This window comes from Podarcis filfolensis (assembly GCF_964270895.1).
Source record: "Podarcis filfolensis genome assembly, chromosome: 10".
Lineage (NCBI taxonomy): Eukaryota > Metazoa > Chordata > Lepidosauria > Squamata > Lacertidae > Podarcis > Podarcis filfolensis.
Window position 1 is genome coordinate 63,900,783 of NC_139612.1, and position 23,894 is coordinate 63,924,676.

At 41.5% G+C, this 23,894-nt stretch overlaps 1 protein-coding gene across 50 annotated transcripts in view; it reads right to left on the reverse strand.

Moving 5' to 3' along the window:
• Positions 1 to 271: 271 nt before the first annotated feature.
• The window catches only part of CELF2 (CUGBP Elav-like family member 2), a 541,589-nt gene continuing 517,966 nt past the window's right edge, over positions 272 to 23,894 (reverse strand). For 26 of the 50 annotated variants that reach the window (XM_083572850.1, XM_083572829.1, XM_083572844.1 and 23 more), the window contains 4 exons: positions 19,559 to 19,738; positions 15,685 to 15,828; positions 12,566 to 12,737; positions 272 to 11,108 (listed from right to left, as the gene is read on the reverse strand). In XM_083572850.1, coding sequence (XP_083428976.1) covers positions 12,610 to 12,737; positions 15,685 to 15,828; positions 19,559 to 19,738 — 452 coding nt within the window. In that variant the 3' untranslated portion in view covers positions 272 to 11,108; positions 12,566 to 12,609. Of the gene's footprint in view, positions 12,738 to 15,684; positions 15,829 to 19,558; positions 19,757 to 23,894 lie in introns of all 50 variants that reach the window. The other 24 variants (XM_083572830.1, XM_083572840.1, XM_083572845.1 and 21 more) reach the window with 3 other exon arrangements.

Consider the following 23,894-nt stretch of genomic DNA (forward strand, 5'->3'; position numbering starts at 1 on the left):
CTTAAAAAATAGAATAAAAACCATGAGATGAGCTTACAGCCACGAGGCAGTCTGGACTGCAGCAAGCCATTCAAAAAGTTTTGACACCCCTCTCCCCAATGCCATACTGTTTGTCATCACTGGTGATACATCTTCTCACTTTTTTCCTGTGAGTATGGATAGGTGTACAGGCCATTGCCTTTCTCTAAAATTACAGCAATCTGTTGATCAGAGTTTACACCCCAAATCAGGCGTTTTCAATGTTCAATCTCTAGTAATACACAAACAAAAGTTCAGACACAGAATAAGTTTATTATGGTATATGGCAAACATCAGACACTTTAAACTGTTCTCTGGTGTCCAAAAAATGGCTTCATATTTAGTAAGAAAAATAGTCTTTCTCCTTAATATAGCCTTTACATTGTAAAAGGAACATGTTTTGATAACAATCTTGGCTTTCAGGAAATTTTTGCTCTGTGCTCAAGGAATTCCCATTTCCCCTCTTCCCTGTAAGTCCATTTTTTCTAAGTTTCATGGATAGATTAAATATACCATACAAAAAAAAATTTCATTTGGCATGGAGGAATTTAAAACTTTGCATCCCCTTTTTTAAATTTAACAAAAATAAAATCCAGACCCTAGAAACTCTTTGCTTTTAATCCCTCATTATTATTTTTTTTACAGACAAAAGTATCCTTTCAGTAGTTTTATTTCAGAACTCACGCACTAAATAGATATAAGACACATCCAATATTGTGTTCCTGATAGCAAGTGCATAGATTTTGTTAAGATTTTAGTTCCCCACTTGGAGAGCATGTTTCATGGTCAAAAGAAGGGATACTTCCCAGTGATTGTGCTAGAGCATATATGAGAGATAGAGAGATAGAGAGAGAGAGAGAGAGAGAGAGAGAGGGAGGGAGGGAGGGAGAAAGAAAGAAAGAAAGAAAGAAAGAAAGAAAGAAAGAAAGAAAGAAAGAAAGAAAGAGAAAGAGAGGAATAGGTAGGAGTGAGAATAGGCAGGTAGGAAGGAAAAGATAGAACGAAAGAAAAGCATAGGAGAAGGAGGGGAAAGGAAACAAACAGGACACAGCAAAGTTGTGAAATCACAACAGAGAATGAAGAACAAAAACAGCCAAACCAGCAGTACAGTCGATTCCTGATAAGTGAATAACCTGATTGCTTGTACACAATGCTTTATTCACTTATCAGGAATGAAACACAGTACACTGTTTTTTCCATAGCCTGATACCTAAGGACCACCAAATTGGGTTGTTGTTGTTTTTAAATAAAAAAACATTAACACTCACCCCAGCGAGGTATTCAGAAATCTTTTGGACTTTGAAATAAAGCTTCTATGGTGAGAGATAGAGACACTAGTGGCACAGCCCTTTGCTGTTAAGACCACAAAGAGGTTTGCCACTGCCATCAGTTGGATATGGATTGCAGCCTATGTGAAGCACAAGCGTACCTGAATTGTAGGTGGAGACACAGATACCTTCTAAATACTAGAGGGGCTGCCCTTATATCTTCCCCTCTGAAAAAACAAACCACTTTGTTCTTGTAGAGGTTCCTGTAACACTAAAGCCTAAATTTTGAAGGGCTAATGGAATATGGAAACACTGTAATATCAAACATACAGTGGCTGCCATCTCAAAGTGGCTCATCTACAGGAGCAAAGGAATCTCAGGTTGTTTGGGGTCCTTGTGCATATTAGCAAAGTGGAACTAGGAACTGGGAGCGCTAGAAGACCCTAGAGCTGCCACACATGACTGTGGATTGAACAATGTGTTGTGTATGGGGTGGGGATTACCAAGACGCTGGTTTCCCCATGAGGCAAACGTGGGGGTAGAGGAGTACTTGGAGGGCAGAAATTGGGTGGGTAGGAAGGTGATGCTGAATGCCTCCCTCTGCTGCTATTTTGGCGAGATGGAGCATGGTTCTACCCGCCGCCTTTGAATCAGGCCCCTTGCGGCTTGCATAACCCACCAAGCCCAATATAGACCACCAGCTCTGTAGGGTGACCCAACAGGAAGTCAAGAATAGGTCTACCATTTTTCAACTTTCCTGAGGTAACAGAGGTACCCCCCCCCACTGTTCGCCACTTTGAATGGTATTAGGCAAACAATGAGCTGTATAAACTCCTGTAATCATCATCATCATCATCATCATCAGAGTCCCTGACTCTTCAAAGGTTTCCTGACCCTCCCCAACCTCTGCTTCATCATCTGAATGTTCCAGGCAAGATGTTGAAGTGACTTCAGCATTTGTTGTACCATGGCAACTAACTCATTGCTATAACTAGCCCATGGAGGTGATTATGATTTACATTTCACAAATGTAAAGGTGCAGCTGAGAGACGATGAATGGCTTGGCAAAGGCCACCAAGTAGTAGAGGTGGAACGTGGACCTAAATGTCCCATGTGTCAGCCATTGCATCCTATTGATTCCAATCATCCCCCGTTTCATTTTTTAAAATGAATAATAATAATAACAATACTAAAGATGATTGCATCTTTTACACTGAAATAAAATGATTGTCAGCACTTATCACAATTAAGGCTCATGAAACTGACCTGGGAAGATGAGTTCATTCCCAGCCATTCTTGTTTCTATTTTTACTTTTTAACAAGAGTGTCTACTTTCCTGTGACGTAGCAGGCACACTGTTGCATCATGGGATATGGTCCCATGATGCAGCTGTACAGATGAGGTACTTGGAAAACAGAACCAGGGGCTGGGGCTGTGGGAAGCAGGCACCAGTGAAGCCATGTGAAAGGCAGCAGGAACAGCCCCCCCCAGGAGGACAGCTCTTCCCCCAACAATTTGCGCCGCTTTCGAAACCCACAGACATAGAAGCTTGCAGAACAAGCTCCTCAGAACAGGGGGGTCATGGGGGGGGGAAGTTGCCAGAACCGTGAGAGAAGAGCTTCCATTGAACAATGTTTCTATTCTGAAGAGGCTGCCATTTTGGACTGTGTGTGACCGGCCCACACAAGTCAAGACCAGAAAATAAAAGTCACAAGGGAAGTCTGGACTCCATCTTATAAGAGCACTTTTAAATGGCCTTCAATTCCTGAGTTCGGGATAAAGGAATGTATGTATGGCTTGAATCCCAGAAAGCATGGGGTAGAACTTTCTCTATCTGCAGAACCCCTCCCCAACTTGATAAATTTGAATCTCTGATCAGTCGAATCGATAACGACAACAACAGCAACAACAACAGAAATCCCACCCGGGTCAGTGGTATCGATGAAATGGAGACAGAATTTATAAGAGCACTGGGCGGAATCAAGATTGCACCAGCGACAAGCCTGCTTGCAGCTTGTTTTTGCGGTAGTTTGTTTTCTCTGATAAAAAGAGAAAATACAATTGTGGGCCAACCAGCCACTTGGCACCCAGGAGGCTAATAAATATTGTAATAATCACTTTTCTCCTTATAAATTTGTGCTGTTTCATTATCCATAGCGTACCATGTATGCCAAGATCAAAATAATCCCATTCGGCACCTATGGCGATGCTCTTTATTTTATTGTTGACTTCCACTAGCTTTCTCTGAGCTCACATGCCTCTGGATGTCTCTAACAAGCTTGTTCACCTGGTGGGGTTTTGGCTCAGGCTCTCCTACCTGTAGTTAAAACATTATTACTTCTGAGAAACAGTGGGCTAATTCCATATGCTGCCAGAGAACACAGAACTTCTGGAAGAAATCCCAATATTTTCCACATTCTACTCCCATCAAGCAACTTTTTGGTAGTAAACTTAATATGCTCCTGAAAAACAGAAACATGTAACTTTTCAGCCATTAATCAGAGGAAAACTTTACTTATGATTTTTGGTTTTTGTGTATAAAACACATGTGATTTTCTAAAAACTATGACTAAAAAGGCATCTCCAATGTGACTTCAGGCAAGCAATTAGATAATCTTATATTATCAAAATGATTAAAAGCAGGGAATTGGGGGGGGGGAGAGCAAGAAGTTGGGAGGTAAAATAGAGCAAGGGTATCTACAAATCTGCATTCACTCTCCAATCAGATGTTCACTTAGGTGGAATCGACTGTATCTTTTGTACACGACAAATAGAAGAAAAAAAATCAACAGGGACGTGAAACAGTGAGGTGTGCAGATGCATTACCAACACGGAATGACCACCAACATTACAACACACAGAGAGAAAGAGAGACAAGTATTAGGAAAATGGTTTAATATTGGAGACAGAAGCAAAAAACTGCATCACACAATAACATACGTTACAAAAATAAGTTTGACTGTTTCAACTACACGGTTATGTCCACAATGAAGACAGAAGAATCAGAAAAAACTTTTGATCTAAACAGCAAAAAAGCAAACCCCTACTTTTTTTTAACTAATACATTTATCCACATAAAGTGACTGTGTACTCCTAAATTCTAATTTATCTTTATATTGTGTAACAGCACAATACAGAATAAAAAGTGAAACTTACCGCTTGCTTTAAAGACAAAATTCTAAACACTAAATATAAGCAAAGGGAAAGAATTAAACCAAGCCAAAGTTTGTTTGTTTTTTTAAATTCTCTTAAACAAAACCAACTTTCTTTCTACCAACTGGAAATCAAACTTGAAAATCAGCCATGATCTGGAGGCCCACAAGAGTAAGCCACAAAAATTTCCATATTATTATTTTTTTAAATCTCCAGTATAAAAAGTTCCACTGGTACAAAATGCATAAGTACAATCAAGTTTTAGAAATAGGAAAGCCTGTGGTTTGTGTAGTTTGTTTTTTTTTTGGCTCAAATTCCATCAAACAGCAAAATCCAAATTCATCAACGAAACAGAAACAATACTCAAATGGTCTTACAAGTTTCCCACTACTTTGCAGTAACTTTGGCTTTTCTCTGACAAAATCTCAAAAGGAAACCTAGGGGCACAGCCCGTTTGCGCCACAGATACAGCACCGCCACCCATGCGCAGAGCGCATCCCCCATGGGGATCAACAGAACCCTGTTTCCTTCTTCGAATATCTGTTTGTACACAGCACGACAGGATGGTTGGGAAAATGTGAGGCTTGTGCCCTGGACGCACATCACCTCCCAGACCCACCTGGTTTTGATGCGTGTCTTTTGCGCACAAGTAACTTCCCCCGGACAATGAGGGAAGGCCAATAGTGCGCATGGGAGGATGTGCGTAAACCACAGAGAGAAGGAAACGGAGCTTTGTTGATCCGATGGGACTCTTCTGTAAATGGGCGCTGCACCCAGAGAGCAAATGGATTATGTCACAAGGTCCAGACATTCTCAACTAAAAGAGAGTTATTCATAATCTACAAACAACATGTTCTCACAGCACAACACCCCGCCCGCCCACCCACCCTCTGGTACACAGGGTTACTTTTTTGTTTTGTTTTGTTATGACATCATTCAGAAAGATAATGAAAACTACAGCTTTTTTTTAAAAAAAAACAACGAAACTTTTTTGTTTGTTTGTTAATCAGCACTTAAGTTAATAAGAACAGAAACAGTAAAATGATTCCAGAGAGTAGCACAAGCCAAGGAATAATAATAACCCCTATGGTGAAAGAAAGATGAACTTGTTACTCCTTTGAAAAATGGCAATTTTGCTGAAATTGGTTGATTTTGGTTGGAAAACTACTTCTTTGTGCTTTTGGAGTTTGGTTTTTGTAAAGCAAATTCCCCTCGTTCGAATAATTTTTCCTTCCTCTGCTGTAAAGCTCTTTGCACTCTTGCAGCTTCCCACCCCCCCACCCCCAGCATTTGATATTTTAGGAGTGACAGATAACCTGTGCGGGATCAGAAAAAGCAAAAAAAAAGGGGGGAGTGTGTGGAGCACGCGTGCAAGTGTGAATACTGTGTACAGTTAAAGAGCTTCACTGGCTGGTTTTCCTTGTGGCAGTTTTCCCCTGTCAAAGAGGCAAACCCAGGGCTGGCCCAAGACATTTTAGCGCCTGAAGTGTACCACAAAATGGCACCACTTCCCTTCCAGGGAAGAAGGGGCTGAGTGAAGATCTACGTCGAGGACAAGGGAATAAAGATCTACATTGGGACCTGCTGCCCCTGTGGAGTCTGCCATCTGAGGCAGTTGCCTCATCTTGTCTCATGGCTGGGCCGGCCCTAGGCAAGCTGCTTTTAAAACGTTATAGCAACTTACCTCTTTGGCCACAGGAATGTCAAGGGAAACAGTCAGCAAAGCTCCAGATCTGTTGATGCTTCTCTCCCTATCATATACATCTCCCTTCTTTGGATCTCTGCCTTTGTCACTACGGAACTGGTCTAGGCCTGTGAAATTCTTTTCCGGTTAAGTTCAAGATTTCCCCCCATTGCAAACGAGTGTTGCTTGAAAAATAGCTAGCAATGGGGGCAGGGAACACCTGCCGCAGTCGACACATGCAAATTGACAAGGAGATCTAGAGTTCTTTGAGTTTGGCACCGGCTGGTTGCGTGGCAAAGGAACAGTAGCTGGGTTGCTCACACTGGGTGCAATCCATTGTGCATGGCTGCCATTTTAATGGGGCTTGTATGGGGCTTTGGTGCAAGTCCCATTGAAATGAATGGGGGGGGGAGTGTCCTCACTGAGTTTTTCTACACGAAAGGGATCCGAAGAGTTTGAAAGAAAAGCACAATTATTTGGGAAATTTAAATGCCGAACAACAATATGTCCTGGAAAGACATATTATGATGATCCTATATTGTGGATCGGTATACATGTGATAATCCAGTAGGCAAAAATTGCTGCAAGAAGTACAAAATAGCCCTCAAAGGGTTTAGGAAGGCCCCAGCAGTAGTAAAAACATATGAGAATAACACAGAACATTATCTATAAGTGCGTGTGCTAGAAACCTTTTTTTATTTTTTTATTTTTTTTGCATCACTTGGATTCTAGTCCTTTCCATCCCAGGGCTTCTCTATAAAACAATCATTTGAAAGCAAAGAAGGGGTGTGTGATCATTATTTTGTATTTTTAAAAGATACTTTACAAGGGGGATTTTGGGGGATGGGGAAGGCAAGGGAAGGTTTGACTGAAGTAGGAACAGACAATGGGGAATGATTATGGCACTTTCATCAGTAGCTTATAGGGCTGCTGACATATTTTGGCCTGGAAAGGGGATGATCTGCCAGAATAGAAGACCCAAATTTGGTTTAGGAGTAGGAATGTTATCCGATCCAAAGTAAAAATAAAAAAGCCATGAAGGGTGTTATCAGCATCTTTTCTTCTGTTTTCTGTTTCCTGGGCTCTTTCCTGCAAACACTCAGGATTCGCAGAATCCCTCTCTTCTCTCTATGAAAACAGTTTCTCCATAGTGAGTGTTTGCAGGGCTGTGCCCGTATATTGTCGTGACAGAGAATAAGGGATGCAAAATAGGTAAGGCAAAGATACCTTTTACACTGGACCACTTTCTGTTGATGTAGCATGCAAGCTTCTGAGTTACACAGAACACTTCCATCTAGCAAAATGGAACGCTGTGGCGATTAGTTAGGCAAGCAGAGAGTACAGCCGATTGCAAATGTAACGTTTCATTTCAGAGAGATGCACAGAGAAAGCGCCACCTGTGCTTGCTACTGCACTAAATCAAATACGTGACGCGTTAAGGGGAGGTAGGAAGTCCTAGACCAACCTCGGCCCTCCAGATGTTCTTGGCCCACAACTCCCATGATCCCTAACTAGCAGGACCAGTGGTCAGGGATGATGGGAACTGTAGTCTCAAAACATCTGGAGGGCCGAGGTTGAGGAAGCCTGTCCTATACTGTACTGTTAAGGACATAAGCCAGGAAGCTTTGATTCGCTGTAGCTGCTCTCCATATGGCCGTTGCATGTTCAGGAATGTTTGCCTGCTCTTCACACTTTGCATGTTCATTGTGGGGAACACCAGCATGGATGCAGCAAACCTGTCATCTATGGAGTGCGTGCACTGATAAGCCCTAACTGACGGCAGCTCCCGGGTGCATTTGCAAACACCAGCACATAGATGTGACGCCAGCGCAACAACTCTGACCGATTATCAACCCACAAAGCTTAGCGTCCAGGCATGCCCAGAGGCTTCCATTTGTCTAGCAGAACTTCTGCCTTTGCTCTGAACCACCGCCCCCCTCTCTGACACTTTCTGTGTCGACTCCCCTGAGTTCAAAAAGTGATATGCCATGCCGGGTGGGAAGGGGAGAGACTCTCGTTAAAAGAAAACCCAAAGTGCTTACCTTTCTCCCACCCAGTTGTGCTTGCACGTTATAAAAATAAATAACTTCAGAGCAAGGCAGAAGTACTTGCTGGATACCTGGAGATGCTTTAAGGGTTGTTTTGGTCTGTGGCCAAGGCATTTTGGGACGAGGGGGGCATCGGCGTACCTCTTGGGACACCATGTTTTAAAGTGTTGTGCTTTGCTTGGATAATATATATGCACTGGCTGATTAGTACATAACTGAGCCTCTTTTCCTTCTCCCCTGCTGGTGTGCCATCATACCCTCCAACGACCTGCTGCTCAAAATCAAAAGGCTCGTTTTTTTGGTGCCGAGCTCCTGCGGGAGCCAGCTGAACTTGTGCCAGAATGCCGGACCAAAAAACCAGGACATTCCAAGATCCAGTCAGAAGCCAGGATGGCTTCCATAATTCTGGGTTGAGGGGTTGAATGGAATGCCCTGTGGCTTATTTATTACAATTATTTCTGCAATGCCTTTCTGGATACGGACCACTCCAATACATAGATCTAACGGGACCCGATCCAGTCCAGGCTACCTACACTGAGAGCGCAAACAGCTTGTTTGCTGTGGAAACATCTGAGCCCATGAAAGTGGGTGGTTCGTGTGCCTGGTTTGTTCCGAAGATTAGCTGAGCGACAGCAAGATTTTCCCCGTCTACCTTTCAAAGAGTTTTGCAGCAATTCAAAAGTTTGCATGCTCCATTATCAACAGAAATCAGGTCAGCAAATGCTATTGCCCCACCTACTTTGCATCCATTAAATCTGCATCAATATATGACGGACAGTTCAGGCAGATAACACATCAAAGCATTACGACATGTGTAAACCTCATCCATGAAAGTAGTTTTTTTTTATCTGCAGTGCACAATGAAGATTCATCCAGGAAGTTCTAGTGCATTGGATTTAAGCAAAAGTTTATTTTATTTCATTACAAAAATATTTCCCCCCCCTTAATGATTTCAAATGGTGGGTTTACCTCTCCTACCTAGGAGTGGTCATACAATACATAATTAAAGAATTTATTTTATTTTATTTTATTTAATACTGAGTAGCATATTCCAGCAGCATATTAAAAGCTCTTTTAAGAAAAGACAAAAAAACCCCAAAGGCCTAAAAAGGAGATCTACAGTTACTATTTTTAAATATTTTCTTTTTAGTTATAGATACAGAAGAAATTTAGACAGCAGTAAAATATTATTATTATTATTTTGTCCTTCAGGTCTGCCCTGTGCATTTTTCTGATTTCAACCATGTATTAAATAAACCACAAAAAGTAAGTATATATATATTTATAGCTATAGATATATATATATATATATGTATATATAAAAATAAACAGCAAAATGGTGAATGTATAAAAGTATTAACACTCAAGACAGCTCTGGGTGGAAAGGGTTAAAAGTTCAAAACTTTCTCACCTTAGAGGTTTCCATACATTATGAAGAAATTACATTGTGAGGTTTGCTTTCACAGCGTTGATGTGCAGAGTGGTTAGAAAAGTGAAACATGGGCACTTATACAATGTTTTACAAAAAACATCCAAGAGAAATAACAAACAACAACAACTTCAGGCAACAAGACCACAGGATAGCAAGTTAACAAACTTTTTAACCTCTTTTTCCTTTAAATATTAGGGATTCATACAAAACACATAGTAAAATACCCATGTTATCAAATTACTTCACACAAGAAACACACTGAAGCTCTAGGAAGAAAAGTACCTTTGGAATTTGGCACTGAAGATTTTTTCACTGATTTCTTTTTATTATTATTATTTCTTTAAAAGAAAAAAAACTGATCACATTTTGCTGAACACAAACACATCTAAATTGTCCACAATAATAATTTTTAAAAAAATATGACACCAATGCGTCACAGAAGCCAACACAAACTTAGTCTGGAATAGTTTTATTTTCCACATGAAAACTTTTTTTTTTAAAATTTTAAGCAAACAACTTTTTCCGTTTTTTGAAATTCGTTTTTTTTTTGTTCTGTTGTTGATATTGTTCAAGTAAAAACCAATTTCAAACCTGTTGCTTATAAACACAGAACACTTAAAGACCATAAGACCCATGATGAAACCACAACTTAATTCACAGAAGCACCAATGGAACAACAGCTAACAGTAGCCTTTCTCCTGTACATTGAAACAGTATAAAATATAGGTAATTTTCATGTGCATTAATTCATGGATTGTCTAACTTGTGAGTCAGTTCAGCAAAAGGTGACGGAAATAGGTAGCATTTGCCCTAAAACAGGGTAAATTTTTTTTGTTATACTAATCTACAAAAAGTGGTTCTATATATATATTCTTAATGAGAAAGTGAGCCACCTAAAATGGCCTTATCAAAAAACTTTACACTGCCTGAAAAATGTAAAAACTATTACAGACCTCTAGAGACTTAAAATCAGACAGTTCTTCATTTCAAACTGTTTTGGAAGTAGTCTGTTAGAAACCAACATTCTGTCTCTGGACACATATTGCTATTGTCATCAATGACCAGCCAGAATGCCAATCTCTGTATAATACTTTCAAGTCTGGTTTATTTTTTATTTTTTATTTGAACACAAAAAGAAAAGGGAAAAAAAGGAAAAAAAGGAACAACTAAAAAACCCTAACAAAACATTTTGCCACAGGTTGTGTGTGTGTCTTTTTTTAAAAATTTAAATAATCCTATTATTAATTTGACTAGTAATAAATTTTGATCTTGCATAAATGCAGCAATGCTTTTCACATTGACTTCCCAGAATTCGTATAGCTAGATGAGGTCACATGCAAATTTCAAAGGTTCAAACTATAGATCAAAGGTCAGTAGGAGAACCAAATTATGATGTGAGGTCAGAAAGACATCAGAAACAATGACGGGACGATGAAACTTTTTTTTTTTTATAGACGCCACAGGGACATGCTAGGCAAACGATGAGCTAACGAGCATGAAGATGTCTAGGGAAAAACAAGGAAGAGGAAAAAAAGTTACGGAGAGTCTATGCAGCAGAAACAAAATCATTTTTTTTTTAAATGGGTGCAGGAGAAAACTAATGCAAATCTTGCATCATCAGAATATCAGCCATTCACGCAGTTTGCATTAACGGTACACTTGGCCAACAACGACGGCACAATGAAGGACCCCCCAAAAGGAATCCATCTGAAAAGGAGTTAGAGAAGATGGATTCATGTTTTATTTGGGGGGAGGGGGAAAGAATAAAGAACCAGTTTCAACAAATGCAACGTAAGGGGGGTGCTGTGTTGGAGTGGGTTGGGGGAAGGAGAGAAAGAGAGAGGAGAATAGTCCAAGACAACTAAACTTTAAACTAGATAATGGAAACTACGAACAGGTTAACCAGACAAAATACAAACAGGAGGATAAAAAAGCATGTAGGATGTAGAATTCAACGGTGAAAAAGCACCCATTGTTGGCACAGATACTCCAGAGACTACTTCAAAGGATCTAGCTAGCAGAGAGAGCTGCTCTTTAGGTATCCAATAAGTTAACAATAGGCAATAAATAACTTCCATTATTTCTGAGGCAGTAAAAATTTTTGTATAAAAATAGAAATGCTTTTTACAAATAAAATTTACAGGCCTGTGGCTTTCTTTTGTTATCTATTATTATTATTAAATTTTTTTTTATCTTTCAAGAAACATCAAGTATTGTCACTCTTTTTATTTATTTATTTTAAACCCTGTAGCTTTAGAAACGGATCTCTAAGTCTTTTTTTTTTTTTACACTAAAACTCTAAAAAACAAATCCCCTAAGGACTTTAAAAAAAGAAGAAGAAGAAAGAAGAAAAGAAAGAAAGAAAGAAAAACCGCAAGTGAAATATATAAAGATGACCAGTGTTTTAAACAGGATAATATAACATCACGTCAATCTGAAACTCTTTTAAGAACGAAAAATAGTCAAGCCCCTTTAATAAAAACCGAACTGAAGTAAATGGAAATAATTGGTGGTGTTTCTAAATGAGTTCCTCTCCTGGCACAGGGCCATTGATAGTAGCCTATTAACTGCTGGTGCCATTTGGATAAGTCTAGGTTCAGACGTTTGCCCGCTTTCATTATCCCCATCAAAAGTATTAAGGACACCCAGGCTGAGAAAGTTAAGCTGCAACATTTGTTCTCTCGAAAATTTTGATTCTTTTTAAGATTTTGGAGGGTGTGTGTTTATGTGTGTTATCCTTGTAAGGTTGGTTTTTTTTCTTTTTCAAGTCAAGTCTCAAATTCAAATAAAGTAATACCGTTCAGTTAGGTTAGCCAAGTTTCCCTTATAGCAGGTGGGGACAATGGAAGCAAGTATTGTGAAAAAAAACACACAGCTGTCTCTTGGCGGTGGTTGGCAATGTGTTCTCATGTTCTTTCTCAACCTCCCCAAGGGGATGATGGGTTTTGCTCAAGGGACTTACCCTAAGAAATCTAAATTAATAGCAGTAAGCTTCTGGGGTAATGATCAGTAAGGTTTGCTGTCGTTTTTGGAGCGCTTCAGCTGAACTTTCAAGCGTTTCATCCCAATCTGAAAGCCGTTCATAGCCTGTATAGCAGCTTGTGCAGAGACAGGATTGTCGTAGCTAACAAAACCTGCAATACACAAAACGGGTTGGGGAGAAAAAGGCATAAGCGTCAGCAAAAAGCAGCGACAACAACTGCTGTAAAGTGCTTTTACTGTATAGGGAATAGGGATATTTGTTGTATATATTTATGGTTGCATTTCAATTTGGGCAGCCCCATTCATCTCCTTTTTGATTGGTTACTGTTTCGTTCGCTTTTCATTCGTTTCATTTTGTTTTGATTACGATGGAAACTCAGCCCACCTTCTGATGCCTGTAACTTTGGTGCTTGGTTTTAATTTGTTAACTTGAGGAAGTCCACAGAAGCAGTTTCTCCTCCTACCTCCTTTGTCCCGAAGAAACTTATTTGGAGACTCAGAGAGGCTCCCCATGAACAATATGGAACTGGCCATTGGGCACTTCTAGGTAAACACCAGAAACTGGGCTTGGATCCTAAGATAATTTAAGGAAAATTGTTAACCTTCTGCTAGTCATATGCCCAATACAGTACTGAGTTACACTGAGGCAGCATACATTTAAGTGTGAATATTTCAATATTTCATTGATATTTTTTTCCACAGCAATTCTAAAATGCTGTGTCTTAAAGTTATGGGTCTTTTGTAACAATGGACCTTTTCCTGATGTACTTACAATTATTATCTTTCTAGTACGGTAGCCTGTATCCTAGTACACATAAATTTGACAAAGTATTTCATGAAGTATCATTACTTGGGGAGGCTGCCTGTGTGGTTTAGAAACCTAGAAGATCAGGGTGGGGATCTAAGTCACTCAGGAGGTTCCCACTTCAGAAATAGCGTGACAGCGATCAGATGGAGATGTGTGGCAACAGATGGGGAGGGTGTGTGTCTAAAAGTCTGGCCCCGCAGTCCCATTCCAATCATGTTGCCCCTGTTATAATTCCTGCTCCGTGATTGCAGTCATGGGATTGTTGTCTATCACATGACGGTGTATGTTTTGACTCCACAGAGTGGGAAGTGACGGAGACAGGATGTTTGTGTTACTGTGTTCCGTGAAGTGGGACTATTGTCCTTTGTTCTTTTTCTCTTTGCTGTCTGATGCTAGAGAGAGAGGGAGCCATGTTGCAGTGCTCTGTGTGTGTTTATATGTAAATAAAGTAGATTAGCCAAAATGCTGAGTTGATGGGGTTCTGTCTCATGCATGATGCACAAACTCTGCGGATCCTTAAGTGTGCCGGTGTCTGTAGGCATTGGTCGCTGTGATGTTCGGGCTGAAGAAAGCTTTTGAAGCTCCCGAACGATCGACCAGGAGGGAGGGAACATGGCAGTCGGGCATGTGTCTCTACCACGGTCCTACTCGAGTGTAGGCTGAACTCCTGACAGCCCCTTCATGTCAGTAACCCATGCAGAGAGCTGTTTATTACAAAAAGAACAATAAGTTCCTGTAGGAAACCCTCCTCTCAAGGAAACCGGCTTTCTAAAAGGGTCACCCTAGACCTACTACATACTGCCCAGGGAAGTGGGGAGTGGAAATAATTGCATACCCTCCCAGTGTCCCAATTTCCCAGGGGCAGTCCCAGAATTACAGAAACCACCCCAATGGTTTCTGGTTTTGAGTCCTCAATCCTGTGAGGTATGTTAGGCAGAGAGGCTGCAGTTGGCTCAAGGCGACCAATGTAGATGTGCATAGGACATCTATGTGTGCGGTGGGATCAAATGCAGGAGAAGTTTCCTGGTGTAGAATAGGGTGTCCCTAGTTTCATCTGAAAAATGTTGGAGAGTATGGAATTGTCGTGCATCTTTAAAATTAGAATGTCACCATTTGCTATATATTGTATGTCCGATGTAGGGGGATGTTGCTAACACACACATACACAAATAAATAAAAATAATTGTGTAGTTTTCTAAATCCAGAAGAGAGGGCTTAAATATAATTTGCAAGTAATGAGTAAAACGTGAAGAGTTTTCTTATACAATAAGAGAATAATTAGGTGTCCATAATAAGGCAGTCTGATCGTATAATAAATGGCATTCCCCCACAGAGGATGTAATTACTTTTACGTGCCTCACACTTTTTTGTTGCGCATGTCAGAATAGATTATTTTAGAGTCCACAAAAATAAAAATATGATTCAACTGCACCTTTGAAGGTTAATGCCAGTTTCTGTGGTAGGGGAAATATTTATCCATCCATCCTCCTTTCCTTGTGCACAACCCATATGAACACCTACCTCATGAGACATATAGAAATGAATGAGGTTGGTGCAAGATGGCAAACTCGTGTGCGACCTCCATTCACATCTATTGGTGCTTCCATGGCACGTGGGCCATTCAAGCGGTGCAAGTAAATTTAGGTTATATGGCGGGGTTGAGAAATACAAACAGGCATATTGATGACCGGCCATGTCATGTGAATTCAATGAAAAATGTGCATGCGTGGGCACCATCCATTCCACCAGAAACACCCATCTCGAAGCACCCTTGAACCCTAGGCTATGAAGGGGGCCTTTGGTTTGGCTGCCTTGCAGGGGCAGCCGTAAAGATCTGTGGTTTTCTTTTCCTGAAGTGAAAAGCCAAGAATGCAAATATCTGTTATTGGGGAGAAGTATCTCAAACAAGCAGCAGAACTGAGATGAAGATAATCAGATCTGCCGAGAGGCAGAGAGAGAGATTTGTGTTTGGATGTGCAAGCTATTGCACATTTAAACCATGCACATGTGAGGGACAGCAATGCTTTTGTTATGATTTATAATGTGTTGAGGAATGCCTGTTGTTCTGAATGGGAAGCAAGATGCTCAGTTACAGAGCAGAATCCTAGAATTGTCGAGTTGGAAGGAGATAGGCAATAATGCAAGAATGCAACGATTTAGATATGCATTGGGAAAACAGCATATTACATCCACATCACTCTGAACACGAGGGGCCAGCACATGGGATGCTGATTAAAAAGGGGACAGATCCTGTGCGTCTCTATTGTCTTTGTGTGTCGAACGTTACATACCAAAGCACTTGCTCAGATTGGTCTGTTTGTCAATGAAGACTTTAGCAGAAATGACATTTCCAAAAGGCATGAACATTTGCAGAATGTCCTGGTCTCCAAACTCCTGTGGGAGGTGATAAATGAAGAGGTTTGCTCCTTCTGGACCTTTAAGAAAAGAGGAAACCATCAGAGATCAGCTGCTTTTGTTTTGTATTGAGAATGTTCACTGAAGAGCTGGACGTTTCCATTTCAGGCTTCTGAAACACACATGTGTACAGGAAGATGCAACAAACTACACTAAAAATAAGTTTGACTCAACTTGAACGCTACTTCAGTTTTCTAGAAAACAAAGTAGCAATACTTGCAACATTTCTTACTAACTTCCCAAAGGCTAAGGAGAGCTTTTATATTTAAGGGTTGCTGTTATTTCGGGTGGGTTTCAATCACATACCACCAAATTTACGTTGTGTAGTTATGGTTGATTTGGTATCTTGTGCAACAAATCCACTCCCTGCCAAATAGACTTTTGTAATAAGCAAAGTAATGGGGAAAAGCACTGGAAATTGTGAAATAATAATTGCTGGGCTCAGTATCATATAACGTTTCTGAAAACAAATCCGAATAAATACTTAATAAATAGCCGATGCCATCTAACCTCCCTGTAAACTCTGCACACAAATCGGGATGAATGCTCAATAAACAGATTGTCTAGAAATGAATTCGGCCACAAGAAAATGCATTTACTAGGTTTAGGAATGGGGAGAAATTTGATTAAGTTTGCACTTATAGGAGCACCTACCAAATTCACATTTTCTGAAACAACAATAAAACAAAGCCACCCTCTAATATTTGCACTTCTCCTAATTTTGCAGCACAGTTTCCTGGCCAGATAACGCATACAAAATTGTACATGCTAGGGCAAAGTGTGCATAAAAATGTGTGTATTAGTGAAAATGTATACAAAAATGCATGACATTGCTTTGTAGAAATTTGGAGAAAACTGCATACTAAGATGCTGATGAATTTACATGAGGATCCTGGGTTGTTGTTTTTTAATGCAAATAGCTGCAGAAATTTGGAGAAGTTAATTTTAAAACTGGGAAAGGAGGAAATGAGAGAACCAAAACTGACAGATCCCTCCATCTCTAATGGGGTTAGATTGAGAGCAGCAGTATGGCTTTTCTGCCTCATCCCCCCTTTCTCTGAGGGCTCCCACATCCTTTTAAAAAAGCCATTATTGAAGGATGGTTGGACCACCTGGAATAACATGGAATATGTTGAAGGAAGCTGCAGTATGAGCAGTGAATTGGCAAATTTTCCTGGGGGTGGGATTTGCTCATGCAGATGGGCCATCTCTTTGTGCAAGTGCTCCTCTGAACCCCCATTTATTTGCATGTTTACTAGGGAAAAAAACGCTTCTTTTCATAACATCTGCCCTTTGGTCAATGATACTAGTAATTAACTACCATACCTTTCATTCATTCGTTCATTTATTTTTTGGGGAAAGAATATAAGCTGCTTAGTAAAATCTCTTAAACAGTGCATCTAAACTGATTATCGATAATGCATCAATAAAATCAGTTTTAAAAACAAGTCTAGATAACTAAATCACGTGTCTTGAGTAGGCTTCTTGGAATAAAAAGGTTTCCAACAGAGATCTAGAACAGTATAGCAAAGGCGTTGTCTGGGCACTCCATGCAGGAACCCTTCAGATTAGGAAATGATATGGAACAATTGCCTCCAATGATTATGTACATGATGAGTTTACAAAAATAGCAAAACCATGGCGAATATATCTAATTTGGGGTGCTGATGCCTGCAAAACCCCCTTTTTTCTGCTATGGAACTGTCCTGACCCCACTGCTTTTTATGACAGTCAAAACGAGGGTGCTACTTCCTGGTACACACTTTTTCCTTCCAGTTTAGAATTAGCAAGAAATATTATTGGTAATTCTGGAGTGATGTTAATGAGAGATGACTTGAGAACTAACACAGCAATGGGAGCTTTATCTTGGACGTATCTTGAAAGGAGAGCGGGAAACCAGTTTTGGAAATCGTATCCAATTGAATCAATTTGGTAACAATTTGGAAAATCATTTTTTTAAAAATGGCCAAAAAGAGAGAGAGAGGAAGAAATGAGAGTGTGTGGGGATCCCCTCCAATAAAATAACATAGTATCCCCCCCCCTTTGCTTTGGAGATCAGGGAGACAGAAGAGGGATGGATGAGGGGAGTGAAGAGGGCAGAGAGTGTGAGACAGAAGCCTTGTTTCATTAAGCAACTTATAATTAGTATTAATTTATTCTCAGTGTTAACTTACTGGGGTTTATTTTGCTCTACTTGCACTGAGTACGAAGCAATCAATCATTTGTTTGCTTTCCCTCAAGACCCTCAATTAAATAAGGAGCCCTTCAATGTAACGGCGATAGATCTTGTCATTAACCTCCAAATGCAGTCTAGTTACAAAAGCCACGTGTTTGCAGTATACATGGAACCCAGACAGAGGAGCTCCCTTTGCACACAAGTGTGTGTTTAAAAAACAAAGCGCATTTCAGAATGCCCTTGATCAAAATGGCTGTTTGGCAAAAGCAGCCATGTGTGTTTTCGCACTTCAACAAAGGATGGCAAAATTTATGAAGCAAATGCCATTGAGAGAAAATTTGGAGACTGGGAAATTAAATGTTTACAGGCCCCCTATATACTCTTTGTGCAGGATGTTTATTTACATGCACATACACACATATAGGGACGCGGGTGGTGCTGTGGGTAAAACCTCAGCGCCTAGGACTTGCCGATCGTCAGGTCGGCGGTTCGAATCCCCGCGGTGGGGTGTGCTCCCGTTGTTCGGTCCCAGCGCCTGCCAACCTAGCAGTTTGAAAGCACCCCCAGGTGCAAGTAGATAAATAGGGACTGCTTACTAGCGGGAAGGTAAACGGCGTTTCCGTGTGCTGCGCTGGCTTGCCAGATGCAGCTTGTCACGCTGGCCACGTGACCTGGAAGTGTCTTCGGACAGCGCTGGCCCCCGGCCTCTTAAGCGAGATGGGCGCACAACCCCAGAGTCGGACACGACTGGCCCATACGGGCAGGGGTACCTTTACCTTTTACACACATATATAGGTAAAACTAAACTCCAATTCTTATACCATCATTGCCTTACTAAAACCATGAGTTTGGAATTGATGTTGGGAAGCCTGAATTCGCTCCCACTGTCCTAAACTGAAGTTCTGCAAGAGTCAGGTTTAGTGGGATAATGGGCTATGGACAAGTTACTTGGTTTAAAACCTACCCATTTCAAATAGCATTTGCAAGTCAGTGAGGGGGCATGGATGTCTTCATACAGCTTTTGATTTCAAAGCGTACGGGGTCGGGGGGTTGGACAGGGACATATCATTTTCAAAAAACTGCAGGATAGATGTGGATTGTGGATAATATTATGTGCACATAAGTTTCATAAATCAGTGCTGAGAGTACCCTAGATGCAGAGTGAGTAGGAATGTATACAAAGCCTGAGTAACCCTCATTTCCAAGGTGAATCCTCTGTGTCTGGGCCTCTTTGAGATAAGGATAATAAAAAAACCAACCTTTCAAAATGAAAGTAAGCAAAACGAAAGAGAGGCCAAATACAATGATTAATCTGATTTATAATTTTCAAAAGAAACCAGGTATGCACATCTTGCAATGAATTTTTTTTGTCAATTGTGCTTAATTTTAAGTTGCCCCTAGTGCTGCGATTGGAGTAGAAGGATGGAACATGTGACTGCTTAGCAAATAGTAAAGATAATAATGTAAATTCAGGGAAGGGACCACATGCCAGTTGTGCTGAGGCTCACATTGGAACAACGATCTCCTCTTTGCTTTCCTTTGTTTCTCATTCACCATTGACCAAACATGCTTACCTTCCTTCTGGCTGCCCGCAGCACTTTGTTGTTGTAACAAGCTCTGACTGTACAATGTCGGCAGTGCCGCCGCGGCATACTGCTGAATCCCTGAGTAGGCTTGGGTGAGGGCATCCATTGTGCCAGCTGTACCATTCGTCAAGCCTGTTGCACCGAGTCCTCCGTTCAGGGCGGCCATACCTGAGAGCATTTGAGCAACTTTACAAAAAACCCAACAATAGAGAAAAGAAATTGCACTTATTCATTAGTGCTTTCCAAACGTCATTGGCATTAATATGACACCGATGACAATGGCCATGCATGCAAAATAAAAATCCAGACAAATTCACCAGATGGCACAGAGAGAACAGCAGCAGAAACAGCAACAACATCCCCCCCGCCCCCATTTCCCCCAAATGTGCAAACACGAGACTTTGATAGAGAAATGACTTCGGCTACCAACTCAGTTTTCACATACAAGCTGTCGCTGGCACGTTTTGGGGTCATCGGGATGGCTCTGCTACAATGAACTACGGCTATATTCTTTCTGAGGAGGTAATTTATCTGCCTGGGCACCTCGTGTGATGGGCAAAGAGCATGGTAAACTGTAGTACTCTTCATCACAGCCTGAATTTCTGTGTCAATTTATTATTTCGTATGGAGAAAGACTTTGGCTCCCACCATCAGCATGAAGTGATACAACCCAGACCAGGGATGGGGAACCTTTGATCTTTCCAACTCCCATCAGCCTCAGCCAGTGTGGCCAATGGCCAGGGATGGTGGGAGCTGTAGCCCGGTGGAAAAACTACATTCTGAGCACCACTTCTGCTTGAACTGAAACTGGTCCTGCTTGGCATCCATACCAGTTGGCTGGGAAGGAGTCCCATTTCCCGGTTCTCCATCCTGCGAAGGGATCACGGCTCAGCAGTAGGGTACATGCTTTACACGCAGAAGGTTCCAGGTTCAGTCTCTGAAAGCCATTCCAGTTAAAACTACCTGAATCTCAGGGAGCAGGTGATGAGAAAAACCTCTGCCTGAGACTGTCGTCGCAACGTGTTCATTGGCTTCTTCCGCACCGCCTGCACACGTGTGTGCAAGTGCACACGCTCACACTCTGTGCAAAAGCGCCGGCGAACACACGGAGGGTGGAGTCTAGAGGGTGATTTCAGCCCTCCATGTTTGCAAATTTGCCACAATCAGTTTCATTCTCTGAGCAGGGCTTTGAACAGACCAGATGGCTGGGAGACTAAGAATGGCACCGCTTTGTGGTGAAGTGCCTTTCCAAAGAGGTATAAATTCTTGAATGGATGGATGGATAAATAAATAAATATCCCGTTGAAAAGGATTCGCGCTAGGGCTGAGAAAGCAGCCAAGGAAGAGATGACAATGCAGGGCGTCTCCATCAGGTTTAGCCAAGAGACCAGCAACTTTTAGCTCCTTATCTTTTTGAACTTTTCCATTCCAGCTGGTCGTTATAAGAACCCCGTAGCTGATAACCAGCACCTGAGTTTGCTCCCCCCCGCCTTATTTTTATGTGTTGAGTCTTTTGTAGTATATGAGGTTGAGATCACTGACTGTCTTATTAACCACTATCTGGAAGCTGTCTGGGAAACGACTCCTCTTTGGGACAGCTGAAGAATGGATTAAAACACACACACCCTATTTTAAAATAAATACATAGATGTCTCACTATGCCCTGGACTCCTGGGCTGCTGCCACCAGTTGGAGAAGTAGACGATAAAAAGATAAGTAAATCAATGGATGGGCTTGGTGCGAGGCAGTGTCATAGGTCTCTGAATCTTACAAATTCCCCAGAAATATTCAGAGTGAGGAACCGGTAGTATAAGTTGAGCTATGCGAAGCAAAGGAAATGCCTTGGGGGAAAAATCAACACCTTCTGCAAGGCTGTGAAATGGTTCTTTCTCGCTCTAAAAAAAATAGTGTCAAGAGATCGGTTGCAGAACTAATTTAAGACAGGATTGGCAGTTGATGACAAGCCCCTGGGAGTGAGCCTGGTAGAAAGAAGAAGAGGAAGATGCTAACCCAATACTCCCTGGCTTTTAAAACTATGTGGATTCTAGGACAATTCTACCCCCTGTGAGCATTTGATAATCAGCATAACCTCACCCTACAAGCCTCCTTTCTGTTCCCACCATGGTTTGTGCCAATTAAGAGGGTCCTAGTGCAAAAATAATACTTTTTGAAATGAGTTTCATCCAGGCAGTGCTAACACTTGGCGGAGAGTTGTGACATTCCACAGCTTTTCTTCAAGGAGGTGTCTTGCACTTCTAACTTGTGGGGTTGCAGGAAGGGTGGAGGGGTGCAAAAAAAGAAACGCCGCCGTTATCTGACACCACCAACACATAACACAAGCAAGAGAGACCAAGTATAGGAAAGGAGGACATATTTTACGCCCAGTGTCTTGGGAGGGGGAACTATTCAAATTCCTGCAAGAAGAAGAAGAAGAGGAAGAAGAAGAAGAAGGAACAACAACAGATGCATGCACACACCTAACAGTAGTTAATTAGAAGGGGGGGGGGCAGAAATGAGAAGCTTCAACTTAGGGAATAAGCACAGTAATTGTGAGATACAATCTGCTGGGTTATTTTATGCTTTCCAGAGAAATGGTGAGTGGGAGGTGGGACTATTTTTTCCTCTTCTTCATATGGGAACAACATGACATTTTGACAGTCTTGCCTGCTCCAATATCCAATGTGTGAGCCAGACTTCAGTGCAGATGGATGCACAGCAGGTGTGTGGTACGCAGAAGTCACCTGTGTGCGCACACAGAAACACCCAGCGGTGGTCCTGGCTCTAGCAGCAATGCCAGATCTACAGCAAATGCTGTGTTTCCCCCAAAATGTTTGCATGCATCTCCCTAAAGGGAAGTTTTGACCTCGTTCGTTAAAGCCTTACTGTTCCCTAACCTCTTGTTGGGAGGTATCTCCTCAACATTCATTGGCTCGCCCCCACACATGCAGCTGAGATAAAGGAAGATGGGGATGGAGAGAGAGGGAAATCACATCCTATGGGGCAGGGAAGACACGAACTCCTCCCTGTCACAGAACACTGAAAGGTATCGAAATCTGGTGTTCCGAATGGAATTCTGATTCCATCTCAACCAGTGCACCCAGATAGCATTTAAAATGCCTTCTTGTTTTATTTACAAGTCACAGCTATCCCACAATGGTAGAATAGAATGACAATGAAATAGGCAGGTCCTTTCTATGACATTTATTTATCAAATTACCATACTAAACATGTTGGTCCTCATAAAGACATAATTGACCCAGCAGTTTTCTTCCTGGTGAAAAACATTTATTGTAAAAGTGCCATGGGTACCAGCACAAAATGGCTGCCACCGACATCCATAAAGGTCCTCCATACAGGTGAGTACTGTCTCATAAAACTTTGGCCTCAGCTTATGGAAGACATCCGAAGGCAGCCCTGTTTAGGGAAGCTTTTAATGTTTAACAGACTATTGTATTTTACTATTTTGTTGGAAGCTGCCCAGAGTGGCTGGGGAAACCCAGTCAGATGGGCGGGGTATAAATAATAAGGTTGTTGTTGTTGTTGTTGTTGTTGTTGTTGTTGTTGTTGTTGTTATACACTCTGCCTTGTGTTCCAAGCTGCATTTGTGCTAGCGCGTTGGCACTGGTACAGTGCAAAATAATGGGGTGTGTATCTGAGCTTCCCTGATGCCAGGTGGGCAGTTAAACAAAAATTGCTGGAAAAGACACTGCAATGTCAACAGTGGTGTTTGCTGCTGCTGGGTGTACGGCTCTGAAAATTGGCAGTATAACAGTGGCAGAGGTGTAAAAAAAAAAAAGTAACGGGCAACTTTGGCACTAAGAAACGCTTGATTTTTCAAAATAACTTCTCTTATGCATAGTCATATTATGCTTGGACATTATCAGTATCTTTAGCTAAGGAGAAAAATCCATTGAGCCTTTGTGAGAAGCAAGACCCCTGCTGCACAAGGACCCATGCAACCTCACACAATTACTTTCATTTGGGCACCAAGTAGCCCTTTCTGTCTTCAGCACAACCCCTTCTCCCAAAGCCTCACAATGACAAGATATTTACAAGACACACACACACACACACACACACACACACACGCACCTACACACAAAAAGGACATGTGAGAAATTTGACAGCAAGGACAAGAAGAGCATCATGCCGAGAACTGAAGCAAGCAACTTATACTGAGGAGGACATCCATTCCTCTGGGTGCACCGTGATAGACTAAAAACTGGTGATGGCCAAATACATCCTTGCATTGCAGGAGGAAATGCAGAGAGTAGCAGCAGCAGCTGGAAATTATGAAGGAAGTAGGAAAGGCAGCCAAACTAAT